The following is a 16,579-nucleotide window of genomic DNA, read 5'->3' on the forward strand; positions in this document are numbered from 1 at the left end:
TGAGGAAGGATATTCATGCTTTAGATATCTAAGTGAGATCTCTAAGACAGAACTGAAATTATTCAGTTCCCTTCAATTCTTTGGGTATAAGAATTATCCAGTATGTTGCATAGTCATGATAAGAGAGGATCTTATTCAAAATATTTTTTCTTTGGGACAGGAGATGTTCTAAGACGGATCTTCTTGTCAAATGAATCCTGACAGTAGAATGTTTTTGAGAGTGCACTGCTTTTGTGAACTTCATTTCCTGACTAGGCGAAACATAAGAATAGTTTTTGTTGTTACTGATCTCTTTGTCAGCAAATTATGAAGACTTTCATGCTTTAAATGTTCCTTCTCTGGTATGTCACATTCCAGAATATTGATCTCAAACAGAAAATAAATTTTGATGGCTATTGGGATGTTTGATCCTATACTTTTCAGTACTCAGCGGAAAAAGGGAGACAGATGAATGACAGACCCTTAAGGATGTTCTTCTAATTCTGTGATAAAAATGAGACACCTCATTTTTTCCTTTTCACTCTGACTGAATCAAAATTTTGTTGGATAATATTACTGCAGTTACCATCCCCAGGCCAGCTGACGGAGCTCTGCAGGATATCTGGTATTTGAACAATCTCTGGAGGTTGATCTGGAGGTAAATTACATTAAATCTTATTAAATAAAGGTTGTAGTTCTGTAGGAACCCATCAGAGTATCTGGAGAGCTGGGGTATGGAATGAGAGACATTTGCTGATGCATATAAGAAAGCAATACAGACCTCAGAGCTTGAGCGTCCGAATAAGGATGTGCCAAATCACAGCCTTATGTTGTGATGTATTCTCATATTCCCTGTTTGGCTTGGCCTGTGGAGTGTATTGCTGTAATGGTATGTGGTATTGAGGCTGTGTTAAGCCTTTATTGTTAAACTCTTATAACTCCAGTGGGACTGACAGTTTGTGGTTTCTCAGGACCACTTCCAAAGCAGCACGCAATCATGTTGTTTTTCTTGGGGAAGTTACTTTATTGCTGAAGTCTGGTTTTGCTTTTTTTTTTTCCTTTTTTTTTCCTTTTTTTTTTCTTTCTTTTTTTTTTTTTAACCCAAAACAATCTCCCACCCCCCCCCCAAAAAAAACCAAACACCCAAACAAACAAAAAAACCCAAAAAACTAAAAAACTAAAAAAAACAAATCCCCAAACAGATAAGTTATTGGTTCAGCTTGTTTGGTTTCCAGTAGGTTGAGGCAAATATTTACGAATCCTTGCAGGGAGAATTTGTTAAAAGCCATAAAAAGTTAGTGGCTTCTCAGAGGGACTTACTATAAAAATCTTAACTGAAATTTTGAAGCAGCACTTATTTAAACATACAGTTTATATATAGTTCTTGATTGAATGTGGATTATATTTGCTGTTCTCATTATGTGTTACCACTGCTTGTTTTTTGGTTTGTGTACTGCATTTTCTTCAATGATGAAATCAAAGTAAGGACCGTATTTGTATTGGAAATAAATCCATGTATTTCCTCCTACATGATTTCAAGAACTTGACACAATTGGGTTTCTAAGGGCTGGTTCCATGCATCTCTTCAGTGCAGTACCCATGTTAAATGTTTATCTAGTGATGTGCATGGGGTACAAAACTTCAGATGTTTTTCAGCATGGCTCTGTTTGTCTCTTACAAATCTTCTGGTCAGGATCATCACTCATTGTGAAGATCCAGATCTTCGTATATTTTTCTGTTCAGAAACCAGACTACTGGAAAAGATACTGCAATCTGTTACAAGTAACAGTCAAATACTTACCTGGTCTCCAGAAATGCCCCGAGCTAAGGCACACAGTATATGCGGCAAGATGGATGATTTATTTTGCCGGTCTTGGGGACAGGGGAGTGTGGTGCACTGTTATCCAGGCCCTGAGAAGGGTAAGGGGTTAGCAACACTTGAAGTGCATCCCTTGCCTTAGAATACAGTCAGTCCACATACCTGGATGTCTTAGCTGGACTGTGGTGTAAGTGCAGCAATACATGTAGTTGTTTCAGATTTGCAGGTGGGGTTTTTGAGGTTTGGATTTTGGTTTTGTGGGTTTGTTTTTTTTCCTACTGAACAGATCTGTGCAAATCCAGTTGTGTTCCTTCGAAGGTACATTCAGCTCTGGGTCCTGTATGGAGCATTGTTGGAACTGAGTTTAAATTTGTTCCCACAGCGGCACTGAGGGTCTTTGCAACATCTATCTCCAAGCTCCTTGTTCCTGAATGAAATGGGATCCTTGTGTTGCTTTCACAGCAGTGGAAAGGCTCTCATACAGCACTCCTCCACACTCCAAAGGGGCTGTGATGGAGTTCATTCAGGTAGTCCTGCACAGGACAGTTTGTGTGGGGGGGATGATGGAGCAGATTTATGTATTGGTCCCATTTGTGGTTCCCTGACTGGATGGTGAGAGTGAGGGGAAAGTGACCCAGAGCAAAGATCCCAATGCAACTTTACCCAAAGCTGACACAAAGTGACCCAAAGCAACTTTGCAATCTGGCTGGTGAGGTCTCAGCTGTCATTATTCCTGGCACTGAATGCCTTCTAAATTGAGTGAATGCTTGTGCTGTCTTTGCTTCTTCTGATGGATTGGATAAGATCCAGAGTTACATTTGGATTTTGCTATATCTTGTTGTTTTGGCTTTTTTTTTTTCCTTTTCTTTTTTAAGCTGCTAGAAAAAAAAATCGTAGTTAACATGAAAACAGATGTAAAAGACTGGCACTGTGGTGTGTGTAGCCTTAAGCTGTACATATTGGCAAGTTACTGTGTGTCAGATTTCATGATTTAGGCATAAATCATGCTGCCCTTCAGGTAAGGCAGGAGGAAAAACATTTAAGGTTCTTTATGGAAGTAGGTGTCTGAAAGGTTGGGGACTGCTCCTTCAGGCATGAACACCTCCTGGCACCTAAAGCAAGGGTGCATGAAAGTGGGTATGTTTTACATTGTATCTTAATAAGTTTTGAAAGATAAAGCCTTTGAAGATTTCCTTTGAAAGCTAGAGCACGCTCCAGGGCTTGGGGTAAGGCACTGGGCACAGACAGAGCTGCCACTGTCTCAGCAAAAAAGAACCCCCAGAAAGTCAGGAGGATTTTGAACTGAGAGATGACTGGAAGAGATTTGAAACTAGAAGCAAAGAAACTTTTCGTCTTATGTTGGTGGAAGCAGAACTCAGTGTATTCGCAAGTAAATCTGGCTTGCTTCAAAGAAATGCTTTTCTCCATCAACTTCTGACAGAAATAACCTGTAGCTCTGAATTTGGATGCGAGTAGCTATTTGTGTAGAAGAAAGGTGACATATTACTTTCTCAGCTTTCTTCAGATTTATAGTTTCTTTGCTTTTGGAGTGTTAATACCAGAAATAAACACAGTGTTTGAATAAAGATCCATGCATTGTGAAATTACTTCTGGAGGTCGAGAGCCGAGTTGACTATAATACAGGTTATTCACAGTGAATTTGATTAGTTGAAACTAATAGTAGCATGAAGGACTGGATTGGAGAAGGGAGCTCTTAATCTGCTTGTAAATTGTTTTTTCATATGAGGAAGATAATGTTCTTAATTAAGGGAGTGAAACAATGTACTATTTTTGTGGGTTGTGATAATGTTATTAATTTGGTGCTTGCAGTGCTTTTCAGCCATTCCTAGATCTTAGTCCTAATATTTCATGTGCAATGTTTGAACACAAAATATATTTCAGAAAAATTATCAGCTCTTAAATTTGACATTAACTACTAAGCAGTACTTTATGTTGATAAAAATCTCAACAGTTTTTTAAAAGTAGAACCCCACAGAGATACTTTAAAATTGATGGCAAATGAAGTTTATGTAGTTAAAATGAATTAAACTCCTTGCTATTTAGAATAATATAATGATGTCTGAATTTTATTCCCAAAAGAGGAAATACAGTTGTTAGGTCCAGATGGATTTTTATTTTTGTTGGAGTAAGTTTTGAGACTAGTAATACCATTTTTAAAATTTTTTTAGTGTTACTACCATAGTGCTGGATCCAAGACAGCACAGACCTTATTCTTCTAAATTCTTTTAAACCCAGTCAAATTAACAGTCCTTTATTAAAACAACAGTGTTTATTTTGAAAATTAGCAGTTTCTTATTGCATTTTTAAGGGTTGGAAAATAAGCACCAGGATAATGTAAAATAAAGAGAAGCCAAGGGCTCAGTCCTGTGTCAAGTTATTTTCAGCTCTAACATGGTAACTGCCAGTGCCTGTGATTGTAGCTTGCCTAAATTTCAAGTGATGTAGGAGGAGGTTAAACTCTTTTCAGCAGGCTAAGTCCTCTTGTGCTTGAGCTTTTTGCCTTGCACTGAGGCCTTGCACCTTGGCAGCCTTTGTGGTGCTGCAAAGGATGTGTGATGAGTTGATCACATCTGAAACCTGAGTGACAAAGAGAAATGTCAAAGGATTCAGTCTTTTCATTTAGGTGAAGATGAGAGGCAGTTCAGCTGTTGCTGTGTCAGTTTAGAGCTTCTCAGGCCATAAAATTATTAATCCTCTTGTGGTGGTTTGTTCTTTTCTGTTTTGCTCATTGGCAATTTGTCTCAAAGTTCTCGGCCCAATTCTGCTCCACTGGTAGAGGAAGTCTTTCTCCTTCATGACTTCATGGATTTCCATGAAAATAGATGGCAAACCAGTAGGCTTACTACTAAAATAAATCTTGGTTTGTCTCAAATAAAAATAAAGCTGGGGGAAAGTCCCATTATTGAGTGTGATACTGTAATGGAACTCCACTTGGAACAAAATATCAAATTATTACTGGAAATTTTGCAAACAGGTTCTAGGCTGGAAGGTGGAATATGAGGAAAATGAATTATTAATGAAGGGATCTGGGTCATGGGGTGAGCTGAGTGCAAGCAGGCAGCAAGGGTTTCTATGTGGCCAAATGCCAAGTTGTATATATAAAAAACCAGGATCTCTAAACCACAGTGGAGGAAAGGGTGCCCCATCGTCTGAAACAGTGACTAAAAGTGTCAGACATTAACTGGTGAGCCAGAGTTGTCACTGGAGTCAAGGATAAAACCATTGCTGTGATTCCCAGATAGAAAAATGAAAGGGTATCAAGTGGAGAGGTTATATTTTCTCGATGCTTGGCACATGTGCTGCATGTAGAGCAAAGGTGAAAAGATACTGAGGAATTGAAATGCATTGAGTTGGAAGCCACTACTATGAGTAAAGATGTGGGAAACATGGTGAGCATGGAGTGCAAGGAGCACAAAGTGCTTGGCTTAGCAAACCATGTCAGGGAAGAGCTGATCATAGGAGGCAAGGTCCCTAAGTGGGGACAAAATATTGGTAATACATTTGATAAGAAAAAATTCTCTAGGCCAACAGTCAAAGCATGTTAGGATTCAGTTGACCAAGTTTATTAGACATAAAATGAAATAATTTTCAATGAATTGTAGCTACTTCATGGGTTAACAGCTCTGTGATTTATTGCATACTCCGTTGTTCTGCCTTTGCTAGTGCCTGTTGTTTTGTCTGGTTGTTGAAGAAGTTGTTCTGCTTCCTGGCAGAAGGGAGCACAAGGAATTGCTTAAGCAAAATAACAAAAAAAAAAGTTACAGCAAGAAATGGTGCTGAAAAAAAGGGGAAAATGAACTTCTACTCTTGTGTTACAGATTCAGTGGTTCTTTCCTTTGACTCCGTTGGACACACAATAGGCTCAGGTACAACATTGCCTTCTTCCCTATCTCCCACCTCATGACAAGGCTTCTACTTAATTGGACATGGTAGCCATGTTGGGAGGCAGGACATTGAGTCAGACTTCTATGGGAATTAGCCATCTAGCCAAAGGGTAAATAGGTCCTTTCTTAAGTGCAGTGGGAGTTAAAGAGCCTTAGTACAACACAAGGATTAACTTGTGGGTGTCTTCCCTTACCCAGTGAGGAAACGACCTGGCCACGTGTTGATGATGCAGTTTGTGCTTCTCATGTGAAAGACATTAAGATGATGTCACCCACCAGCTGAAGAAAAACTGTTTCGTGCTACTAGGATAGTTTCCCAGCTAAACAAACAGTAGAGTTATTTGGGGAAAGACATTAGGAATGCTTCCAGGAAGGAGAAGGCGAAGTCATAACTAAACCAATAGGGCTGGAAACTTTTTTTTTTGGGGATGGAGATTGACCAGCATTATCAAACCCCAGGGCAAATCCTTCCCAATCTCATTTCCTTTGGAACCTAAGCATGACCTACAATTAAACTGAACCAGAAATCAAAAATTCTTTTGTGTTTGGGACATTTCACTAGATCAGTAACTCTCCATTTGGCTGTGTGTAATGTGAAAGCTGCAGCCAAGGCACACCATAGTGAGCATGGTACTTAATGAAATTCACTTTATAATGTGTATATAATGATATATGAAGTGCAAGGGAAAGGCTAAGAATTACTCTTATAACTTTAAACCCCTTAATACTTATAAGATGGAGATATTTATTGTCTTCCACAAAAGACAAAACCTTCGCTTGGATTTTTTTTATTTTATCTTGCTTGCCAACCTTTCCTCTTAGGTTAATAGAGGGAACATGCTGCCTTCCAACATAGCACCTGTCTTCTGCCTGCACAGTTTGAAAGAGAGCCTGCTGCCTGACACTAACATTGAAGCTTGAACACATACCTGATTTACTAACCCCTGAACCTAGTGGTAGTGACTTACTTTGTTTAAAACACCCCAAACTTTTTCTACTCTCCCTGTATCTCCTCTAAAACTTGTACGTGGAAACAGATCATTCTTAGTGCATGATCTGATGTGGGAGTATCTCTAGGGTGCCAGATGGATATGTTGTTGTGTATATGGGGGGAAGAAACCCTCTATTAATTCTCTCTTACTAATTAATATAACTGAAGTGTGTTGTTGCCTGCCTCCTGTATTGGGTGGTGGTCTCTTCAGTCCGCAGAAGTAGGAAGTTGCATAGGTTTGAGATACCCTTGCTTGAATTTTAATCACAGATTTTTGTATCTATGGAATTAACCATAAATGTTTCTACCAATAGGAAAGCAAACTTAGCGATGAAAAACAGTTCAACTGCTCTGTGTCTTTTGGAGTTCTGTTAATATGGAGGGTGGAGACAGGCTCATGTGAGCCATTGGACTGCCTGGCTCTGTTTTAAAAGCACTGGTCTTTTGTTCTGCTTGCATTTTACAACTCAAGCTTGGATTGGTTAGGAATTGAGACAGTAAGGCTTGATCTTTTGTAAACCCTTTCCCTGCAACAAGACTGACTTTCTTCATTGAAGGAATGTGAAGAAAAGACATATATTTGAGAAGGGAGGCTCAGAAATGTCCAAGAAAGCTGTATGTTTATTACTCTTGTGTTTAGTACTTTGCACTTACTGTGCTGCAAACTTCACCTTGCTCTGAACTGGTATGTGTAATAAGATGTCACGATGTGCGATGTCTCTCCAACTGAGGGATAGCTTTCCTTGTTGAACAGGAAGGAGAGAGAGAAAAACTGTGGCTATTGTGCTTCCGCTGTCCATCCCATCTCACCTTGCTGCAGACCCAGGAAAAGACAGAGCCCAGAAAGAACCCACAGAAACCATGGCAGCTCCAGGCCCAGCCATTCCCAGTAGGTGATGTTTCAGCTAAAGTTATATGCTTTGAAACATAAAATTACATATACTTTTTTTCTTTATTAGTCAAAACCAGCTGAGAGTAATAGTTTCCCTGTTAAGATTTTATGCTGCTTAAAACCGGTACTTATATTTGCATATTAAATGGCTTAGAAGTGCTCTTTGGTACTTGTTAATTGTGCCATCTGAAGGACAATGTCTTGTTGCAGCTCCTGTATCATACTTGAATTGACTGTTTGTCCTTACCTTGGCTTTCCCCTTAGCTTTGTCCCACATGCAAGTTTCAGTTTTCAGAAATGCTGGAAATCTGTCCTTATGCAACTCAGATTAATGACACTGTCTATGTTTTTCTGGATAAACTTTCTGAACTGAGTGTTCAGAAGTTCATCTGGCTATGGAGCTTTAATGTAATGCTTCGTAGGAGATTATTGGGTAGAGGACATGCGAGCCAAATGTGCTTTGAGTGAGGCTGAACCATGAGGTTCATGCTGTGGTCCAGCCTTTGCAAGTCCAGATGTTTTTATAATTCTCTTCATGGCTGTCTGTTCCCTTGAACGATAAAGCTTGAGCAGCTGAGATCAGTGTTTGATGTGATGTCTAGGCCAGTGTTTCAGCTGAAATCCTTTCAGAAAGAAGAGTGTCATGCTCTGAAGTTGGGGAAACAATCAGAACACAGGGTGTTTGAGAAGACCTAGATTTCATTCACTTGCCATAGACAGGTAGTGCTCCTTTTATTTTTTTTTCTTTCCTCTCTAGTTGCTTTGTTTTATTTTGTTGCTACCAAATCAAACATTGAACCTTGAAAGTTAGATTTATACCCCTGCTATTTTTGTTCAAGGCTTTTTCCTATTTCCAGTGTGTGACAGCAAGCTAAATTTTTCTTCTCTAAGCCTTGGACTGGAGTGCACTGGACATGCAAGTTTACCAGATGCTACTGTGCTTGCTGAAAACACTGAATACCTTTGGGCTGTAGGCTTATGCTGTTGTTAGACATGTTTGATTAAGTTATGACCACTGATTTGTAGTAGATGTTCTCACTGCAGGTTTAAAAGGTGCTAGTTCCAACATTACAAGCAGCCAAGTGTTATCTAGGTCTTGCTCAAATTGTTTGCATGTATTTATTAACTCTCCTGGATTTCCAAACTGTGGTTTAGCATAGTGTATCTGCTGCAGCACATGTGCTTGTGAAAGTCCACGTGTTAAGACCATGCTTCCAAATGCTGAGTTCACACTGATAGTAGAGTTCTCATCTGAGAATTTAAATCTGTACTTATTTAGGAGTTTGCTGTTAGTGATTCCTTAAGTCAAAGTCCATAGCCATTTTGGGAGAAGCTGTGAGAACTATGAAGGAGACTTCCTGTTATATTCAGCTGCTGAAGGTGCTCAGAAAAGCATTTTGTGAAGAGTGAGAATAACTCTGTGTCTGTCCTACCAAATACAACTCCAGAGAGAATTTAGTGACTACTTGCCTACGTTTTGGATGGAGAGTGGTATGGATGGAGGCCAGGAATAGAAATGCAACTGAATGAGGTATCATTGAGTAGTGATAGATTCCTAGCATAAGCAAAAAACATTGGTGACTTGCAGATGAGTCCTTGCTGTTTATTTGATTTCTTAATGGTAATCTGATAGTGCAGATGTCTACAGTTGCAAACTCTTGATATTTCCTAGATTTTCAGGTCAGTCGTAATTAACTTTAGATGATTTTGGCTTGAGCAAAGCAACTATAATTAATGTTAGGAGCTGATGTGGTTCTAGTATGTTGGAGTTTTTCACCCAAATTGTGTTTCTGTCTTAGCACTGTGATAATGATGCTAAAGGAGAGATGAACTTACTATGCTGTAAATTTCTTCACTCCTGTAAGGCAGAAAGAAAAAAAGGAAATACATGTATTTTCTCTGCTGGTTTTAGTGGCTTTTTTCTGCAAAAATGCTTTTCCATTTCATTTTTGATTAATGAAGTTCTACTTTGTTCTTTATTTTTCTGAGTGTAAACTGTGGGAGCTGCTTGAATCTTTGCCAGTGACTGTCATGAAGCAGTTTCATAGTCCTTATGTGACTTTGCCAGCGTGTTCAGCATCATCATCTGTCTTCCTATTAATGCTGTATTCCTCCAGCTGAAAATACAGCTGTGAATGAGTTGAGGTGCAAATGTCAAGAAGTGGGTTAATGAATGCCTCAAATTGAAAGTATTTCAATGTGATTTTTCTCTCTCATGTGACATCTCTTTGCAGCTAATCAGCACATCTTGTAAGTCACTTAAAGCCAATATAGATTACTGTTTTGTTAATATTGTTCTTGACTTTTATTAGGAAATATGATACAATTTGTAAAGTAAAAAGTATGTTGGGAGACTCAGTAGGGCAGCATTAACTCAATTTGCCAAGTGGACTCATGACAGTAAATGGAACAACTGTTTAGCAAAGGCTGTAGTCTGGCTTGAAACAGATGACTTCCTGGGAAAAGCAAAAGGGCATATTCAGATCATAGGAAATTTTTCATCTTTCTATCAGAGTCTTTACTAAACTCAACTTAAAGCCGCCAGTTGCTTTTCCACCATTGGAGGTTGCTATACTCTTCTTAGGATGTGTAGATGTAGACTGGTGAGGTAACCTTCTGGTGCTGGGCTGCAAGGGCTGAGCACTTAGCTTTACAGGTGTCACTTCTGCTTCCTCTGTGTGTTGTTACAGAGCAGGGAAAGCACCAGGGACTGGGCTTTGTCTTACCAGTTTTCTTGGTGTTTTCCTTGTTGTCACTTGGCGACATGGAGAAAAAGGTTGGTAAATGTGGATGCAAAAGCGTAAGTGGGGGTGAGGAGGAAACTGAAACACAGACCTGCATCCATCCATCCGCTGTGCTGAGAAGCTTGGGTGGCCTCAGCTTTACCACTTCTGAACTTGCCTTTGCAGTCTTTTTTATTCCCTGGTTATTTAAATAGAAGATAATGCTTTCATCAGTAAATTCCATCACTGAAGAGGTTGAAGTGAAAATTCCAAGGAAAGGATGCAACATTAGGTCTTTGTTTATCCAGTGCTTTGATTATTGCTCAGTAATCCTAACTGGTATTTTTTTAACCCTGAAATAAAAGCTTTCTTTTGTCCTTTTCAAGTTGATCCATTTAACATGACTTTTTTTCATTAATTCTTTCTTGTCTCTCGAGTTCTAGCAGAATTATTTTACATCGGCTGAACTTTCATAACTGTCCATGTGTGTTTTCTTAGTCCAAGGTGAATGTGATGTGTTTGGCCTTTTTCATTGCACAGTAAGTCATTTTACCTGTGGCCTTTGCTGCAGATGCAGAACTTATATGTTAATAGTGACTAAGGCTTGGCTCAGTTGGATCCTCAGTTCTGCAGAGACCAGACTGCACTGGACAGGATGAAATGGATCAGGGTGGTCTGAGCATCCCTGATAGGACTTCTATCTCTTGAGAATCATACTGATTTCTTAGACAAACAGAAACATTTTGAAAAAAAAAAGCAAAATGGAATCTTCTGCCTTCCCTCCTGTACTTGCAATTACCAGTTGAACACAGAGCTAGAACTGCATTTAGCTCATCTTTTTTAAAAAAGTTCAATTTTCAGTTTCTGCAGACAGAATTATTTGTACTGTGCTTCTAAGTAGCTGGCTGCTACTCAAGTCATCAGTGAAATTGGTTGCAGGTAGTTTGAAAGGATAGAACCACTATGCCAAGTTGATTCCTGGATTGTTGATTTCAGATTAGTAGTATAAGGGGAAAATGTTTTCCATTTTGCTTCTATATAGCTATATTGGCTGCAGATGCAAAAGGCAAGTTGAATACTTGCTAGATACTGTACACTGGGCTTTATGGCTTCCTGGGTGGTCTGTATGGAGTTTTCAGACATGAGACAATGCATCTCTCACTTGCAGCCTGGTAGCTGGATTTCTGTTGTATTCTTTGGAGGAATTTCCATGCTAATGCCAACATTGAATTTGGCACAGGATTTGCATAATTTATAGAAATTGCTGTGCTTGGCTCTATTTCTGTTCATGTAATCCCAATTACATGCTTTATTATGAAATTGTTGTCAGTTCTTAGATTCTTATTCAGTTCTGATCTTCCTGGAAACGTAGAAACGCATTTTGTTTTGACCTAAGATGACCTCTTGTTCTTATGGGGCACAACGAAACTTCATTTCCCATGTTTGTTTATTTCTGTGCCTCTGTGCACTGCTGTACCACATTGTCACCTGAAATCTGTAGCTCCTTAGCACGAGTGACTGTGATCTTTAGATTGACTTTTGCTCTTCTAATATTTATTACTTTTATCTTTCATGGACCTTTCAGTCTTCCATGGGCTGATAATACAAAGTCTTGGTCAGATTACTTCATTATGTTCTTCCAGAGGATGCAAACTAAGTTCTTTATTACCTTTACTCATTTTTTGCTTTAGAAACAGATCCTGTGCCACACAGCTATAGAGGTGTCTTGTCTGGAAATTGGTGGGTCAGACATGGCCTGGGCTGGGTCAGACCTAACAACATGCTTAAAAGTGAAGGGAGTTCTCCAGACTGTATCTGTGAGTGGCTCTGCATTGTCCTTCAGTGCAGAGACACCCTAATGATTGGAGTGCTGGGGGAGGGTCATCATGATGATGTTGGTGGAGGCCAACATCAAACCACAGTTAACATGGCCAGCTGGTCCAAGCTGATTTTTTGGTGGAGAAGCTGGAGTCTTTTTACCTTGCTCTTTAACTATTTTATTCTGTTTTCTCTAATATTCCAGCACCTCTTTATCCCACTACATGAAAAAGAGGAGAAATATTGCTGTGTATCAAGTGGTTAACTTGGTGAAGCAGGCTTTAAACTAAGGTTATGGGAGGAGGAAGCAACCTGTAAGGGCACAGAGAGGTGCAAAGGCAGGCTATTGCCACCTCTGTTTTCAGTGGAGGAAAGGGTAGGAATGGGATTGCCCCTTTCTTCAGCTGTGAGCTGTGTGTTCAGTTCAGTTCCTCTCCTGTAATCTTCACACCCTGGCCAAACTGTGTTTTAGATTCAGTTGTACTTTGATTTAGTGGATGTGTGTTTCATCTTGTTTTAATTCAGATACGTAACTCCAGACAAGGATTGCCTTTTCCTGCAGTTGGGCTCTGTGTGTTTGACTTTCTTCAGACATTTGAGGCTTTATCTGTCATTTGTGAATTCAAGCTGCTTCCAGCCGGCCTGTGGGCTGACTTTTGGCCCTTGCATTTGTAGTGATACAGCTAAATGACATTGGAAGTCTGTAGCAAGACTCTGATTTTTGCTAAAAAGTAAGATAACTTTGAATCTTTAGTTTTAGAGGGTCCTAGTGTCTTTCCTGGGGAAGCAGCATGTGATTGAGATTCATTTCCAAGCTAGTAGCAATGCTGACTTCCAAAAGTGCCCGTAAGTGTGAGATGGCCCATGGTGAGGGCAGCATTTCTCTGCCTGCATTAGCTTGCACATCTCACCTGCCAGTGAGAGGGAGAGGCATGGATGCTTCTGGTCTGATGTTACAGCCTGAAATTATAGTTACACCCTACTGAAAATCAAGAACATACCTGTGCATCTGTTTGGAAATCAGAAAGGTTTTGTTTCCTAATACTTTTTTTTTTTTTTTTGAAAGTGCCTGTTGCAAGATTGTTGCATATAATTAAAAATTACTTTGTATCTCTGTCATTAAAGATCAGTGAACATCAAAACTTAAAGCCTAGGGAAGGTGAAATACTTGTGACAAACAGAAGATAAATCTTGCAAAACATTGCAGTGGAGGTCTGCCCTTAGTGTTTAGCTCATGCCTATATTCTGGTGCTTTGGTTGCGAAGCTAATAAAGTGCTGAGTTAATAGAAAGTCCAGGATGTTGTTGTAGTTATGAGGTGATATATCTCTTACTGCATTTCCTCTTTTTGCATTTCCTGTTGGGAAGAAGGGAATGTTGGTTTGAATGAGATAACACTGATGACAGATTGGTCAGTGTCTGTAGATGTTTTTAGAAAAAGAGTTTCTAAAAAAAAAATCTTTATTGCTGTTTGCTTAGTACATATGTTGGGTTTGGAAGTCAGAAGGGTTAATAAAAATTAAAGGCATGTTTCTTTTTCCGAAATGGGGAACTTCCCATGCACAATCCTACAGGTGGAAGATGTGAGGTTGTACAGGATGTAATGTCTTGTAGGAGGAGTAAACTGGGAAGAAATTATGAGGAAAGCAGCACATGGGGGAAACAGAAGTGTCAGTATGTGGAAAGTGGAGGAGAGATGCACAGGTGGAGTGGAGATGGTGGGTGGCACTCGGGTGCTGGCAGGGAACAGACAGTATGTGCCAATATCAAGCGTGCACGTGTTCTGCAGCTTCTGTTAACTAAGTGATGTCAAATAGAATACTTCCCTTGGCTCAGGAATTAAATCTTAATGGGATTGAAACCAATGGCACAGTTTACATTGACCTGTCTGGTGCAATCATTGTGTCTGAGGTACGTGTTTAGGCTTTGCTAAATAAGAGTGTGAAAAGCTTGTGATCTTTGGAGGTAAACTACTGCACCAGAAATTCTAGGGGTGTCTCATGAGAAAAGTAATCTTGTATTTCCAATGAGCTCTTTGTAAAAGCTTATGAGAATTTTTTTTTTCTTGTTGTTTCTTTTGATCTCTGATTAGCTTATCTTTTACTTCTCTTTCTATTATTTTTTTGTTGTATAGCTGTGAGACCCAGGGGTCCTCAGTGTGAGGAGGCCCCTGAGTCTAACCCAGAGCAAGAAGAGCACTGGACTTTTTTCTTGTATATCTCAAGTGAATTCTAACTTTTTTATTTTTTGTATCAAGTGTTTGATTTACAAGATCACAATATATTCAGAGATGCTGAATGAAAAGCTTATTTTATACATGAGTTACAGATGCTCTGAGTGATCGTTTTGTGTCTGTAGCTGTCCCCTGTTCATGGCATAAACTGAGTTTGCAGTTTCCTACTGAACAACACCTCAACTTGAAGCATTTTTGTCACCGTGAGTCACTTTCTCTTGAAGATGAGCTTCTTGGTTATGAAATTGTGGGTTGGAATAGACAAGGAATGAAGAAAAATTTCAAAGCTCTGCACATCAGAACTTAGGAGAAATGTTTGTCATGCAGTTTAGTGGCAAAATTACTTGTACAGCAAGCAGGAAAGCTTTGTTTATCATTGCATAAGTGTTTTCAGTAATACTTTCTTTTTATCACTCTGGATATCTTGATTAATTCTAGTGATTTGTAAATTAATGGTTACCCATATGTTCTTTTGCTCTGGTATTTCCTGGAGATTGAGAAATGTTAATTTAGGAATACCCTGAAGTAACAATAATCTGTTTTAACAGCTGCTAAAAGGACTTCCTGCTGTTTAGTTTTGGTGCCTTTTGCAAAGGAGACTCATGAAGCTTTTATGATATTGTGTCCTTTGCTTTTGTTTTCCAGAATATGACAGACTGGGCTTTCTCCTGAACCTGGACTCAAAATTGTAAGTAGAGCAGTAGGATTCTTCTTCATTTCTGTAGTTACAGCTTTCTGTTGTAAGCAGCTTTTATGACACCTGGGCAGCTGGCTCACTAGACTCTACACTTCTACCTGGGACAGCCAAGTCCTGCAGCAACCTGGCAATTACAGTTCCTTTCCTTGCACTAGGTTTTGCAGGCCAGCTTGGATTGTGGTTCACTGTCGTTAATTCCTTAATAACTGATCAAGAGACTATAAATACCCACTTGAAGCCATAACTGTCAGTCTGGTCTAGATATCCTTCTCGTAATCTTCCAAATGAAAAATCAATTACAGGTGTGAAAGCAGGAGGAATGTGAATCTACAAATTGCCGGGATGCTTAGGAGTCTTTATTTTCTTTCTATTTGTTTCTTTAAAATTGGATACTGCTATTTTTGTTGTAAAAATAGAGCAGAAAGAACCTCAGCACAAGGCAGGGACCTCTTGCTTTGTCAGAAGGACGAAGGATGAAGATGCTTCTCATGCTTTTTGCCTAGAATCAGTTGAATTGAGCCTGGGTTGCCGAACACTAGGGGTCAGTAGCAACCCTGTTTCTGGGGTCAGCAACCTGACCGAATTTCTTGGTGTTGGGAGCAAAATCACTACTAAAAACCTTCTACATAAAAGGGCCCAGAACCAATCTCATGGCTCTGAATGACTTGAGAATACATCCCCTGCACAACATGTCATGTCAATATAAACCCCATTCTTAATATTTTGAAAATATCATTGTACCTATAAAGTGAAACAATCCAGTTTAGTGATGATGAGCAGCCTGTGATCTTCCATAATGGAATAAAAGTGTCCTAAGTGTGTTGGGAACTGCTGTTTGCATGAGATGAGTCTTTAGGTAGGAGCTTCTTTTGCAGAAGCAGCTGGATACATAAACTCAATTACAGTAACATATGCCAAAAGGATTGCAGAATGTATATGAGAAAGAAGGAATATTGATTATTTGTTTGTTTGTTTGTTTGTTTGTTTTCCTCCAAGGCTCTGTGTCTCATTCAATGGTCAGGAAGGATAGAGTTGACTGCGTGAATAGCTCAAGGGTTCTTTCTGGTCTCAATCAATGTCGTCTTCTAGTCTGTTTTTGTAGCATGCTGTCTGGAACTCATGCTGGTGGCACAGTTACCCATTTTCTTTATTAAATTTTTTGTGTTGGGACATCCTAGTGATTTAGAGACAATAGTGTGTATACCCATACAACACTGTGGGATGAGATTCACATGATACATTACCTTCAATATAAACATGTAGAAGTCAAAGCAAAGAGATTAATCCAAAATTATGAAGTGGGTAAGGAACCTTTGAGGGAATGTCTGGGTATTGGAGAGGGAAAAGTGTTTTTAAGTTTTTAACTAGACTGATTGTTTTTTTCCATGCTATTTTTGTGTATTTTGTAATGTCCAATTTATTGAACACACCCGCTGACTGTCCACACACAACTGGCATCCCAGTCTGTGCTGCATCCAAACCACTGCTTCAGTCTTCCCTCTCCTTCTGCTTGCACTGTCCTT

The 16,579-nt window shown here is 39.4% G+C and overlaps 1 protein-coding gene across 12 annotated transcripts in view; it reads left to right on the forward strand.

Annotated features, from left to right (window-relative positions):
- The window catches only part of ST3GAL3 (ST3 beta-galactoside alpha-2,3-sialyltransferase 3), a 177,841-nt gene that overhangs the window by 35,623 nt on the left and 125,639 nt on the right, over positions 1 to 16,579 (forward strand). For 6 of the 12 annotated variants that reach the window (XM_066192672.1, XM_066192668.1, XM_066192674.1 and 3 more), the window contains 3 exons: positions 5,638 to 5,685; positions 7,449 to 7,583; positions 15,005 to 15,047. The exons of 1 other annotated variant lie outside the window; for it this stretch is intronic. In XM_066192672.1, the coding sequence (XP_066048769.1) occupies positions 5,638 to 5,685; positions 7,449 to 7,583; positions 15,005 to 15,047 (226 nt within the window). The remainder of the gene's footprint in view (positions 1 to 5,637; positions 5,686 to 7,448; positions 7,584 to 15,004; positions 15,048 to 16,579) is intronic. 5 more of the 12 variants (XM_066192678.1, XM_066192675.1, XM_066192671.1 and 2 more) reach the window with 2 other exon arrangements.

Source organism: Chamaea fasciata, unplaced genomic scaffold, assembly GCF_029207755.1.
Source record: "Chamaea fasciata isolate MVZ Bird 193981 ecotype frontalis unplaced genomic scaffold, bChaFas1.0.hap1 SCAF_10, whole genome shotgun sequence".
NCBI lineage: Eukaryota > Metazoa > Chordata > Aves > Passeriformes > Sylviidae > Chamaea > Chamaea fasciata.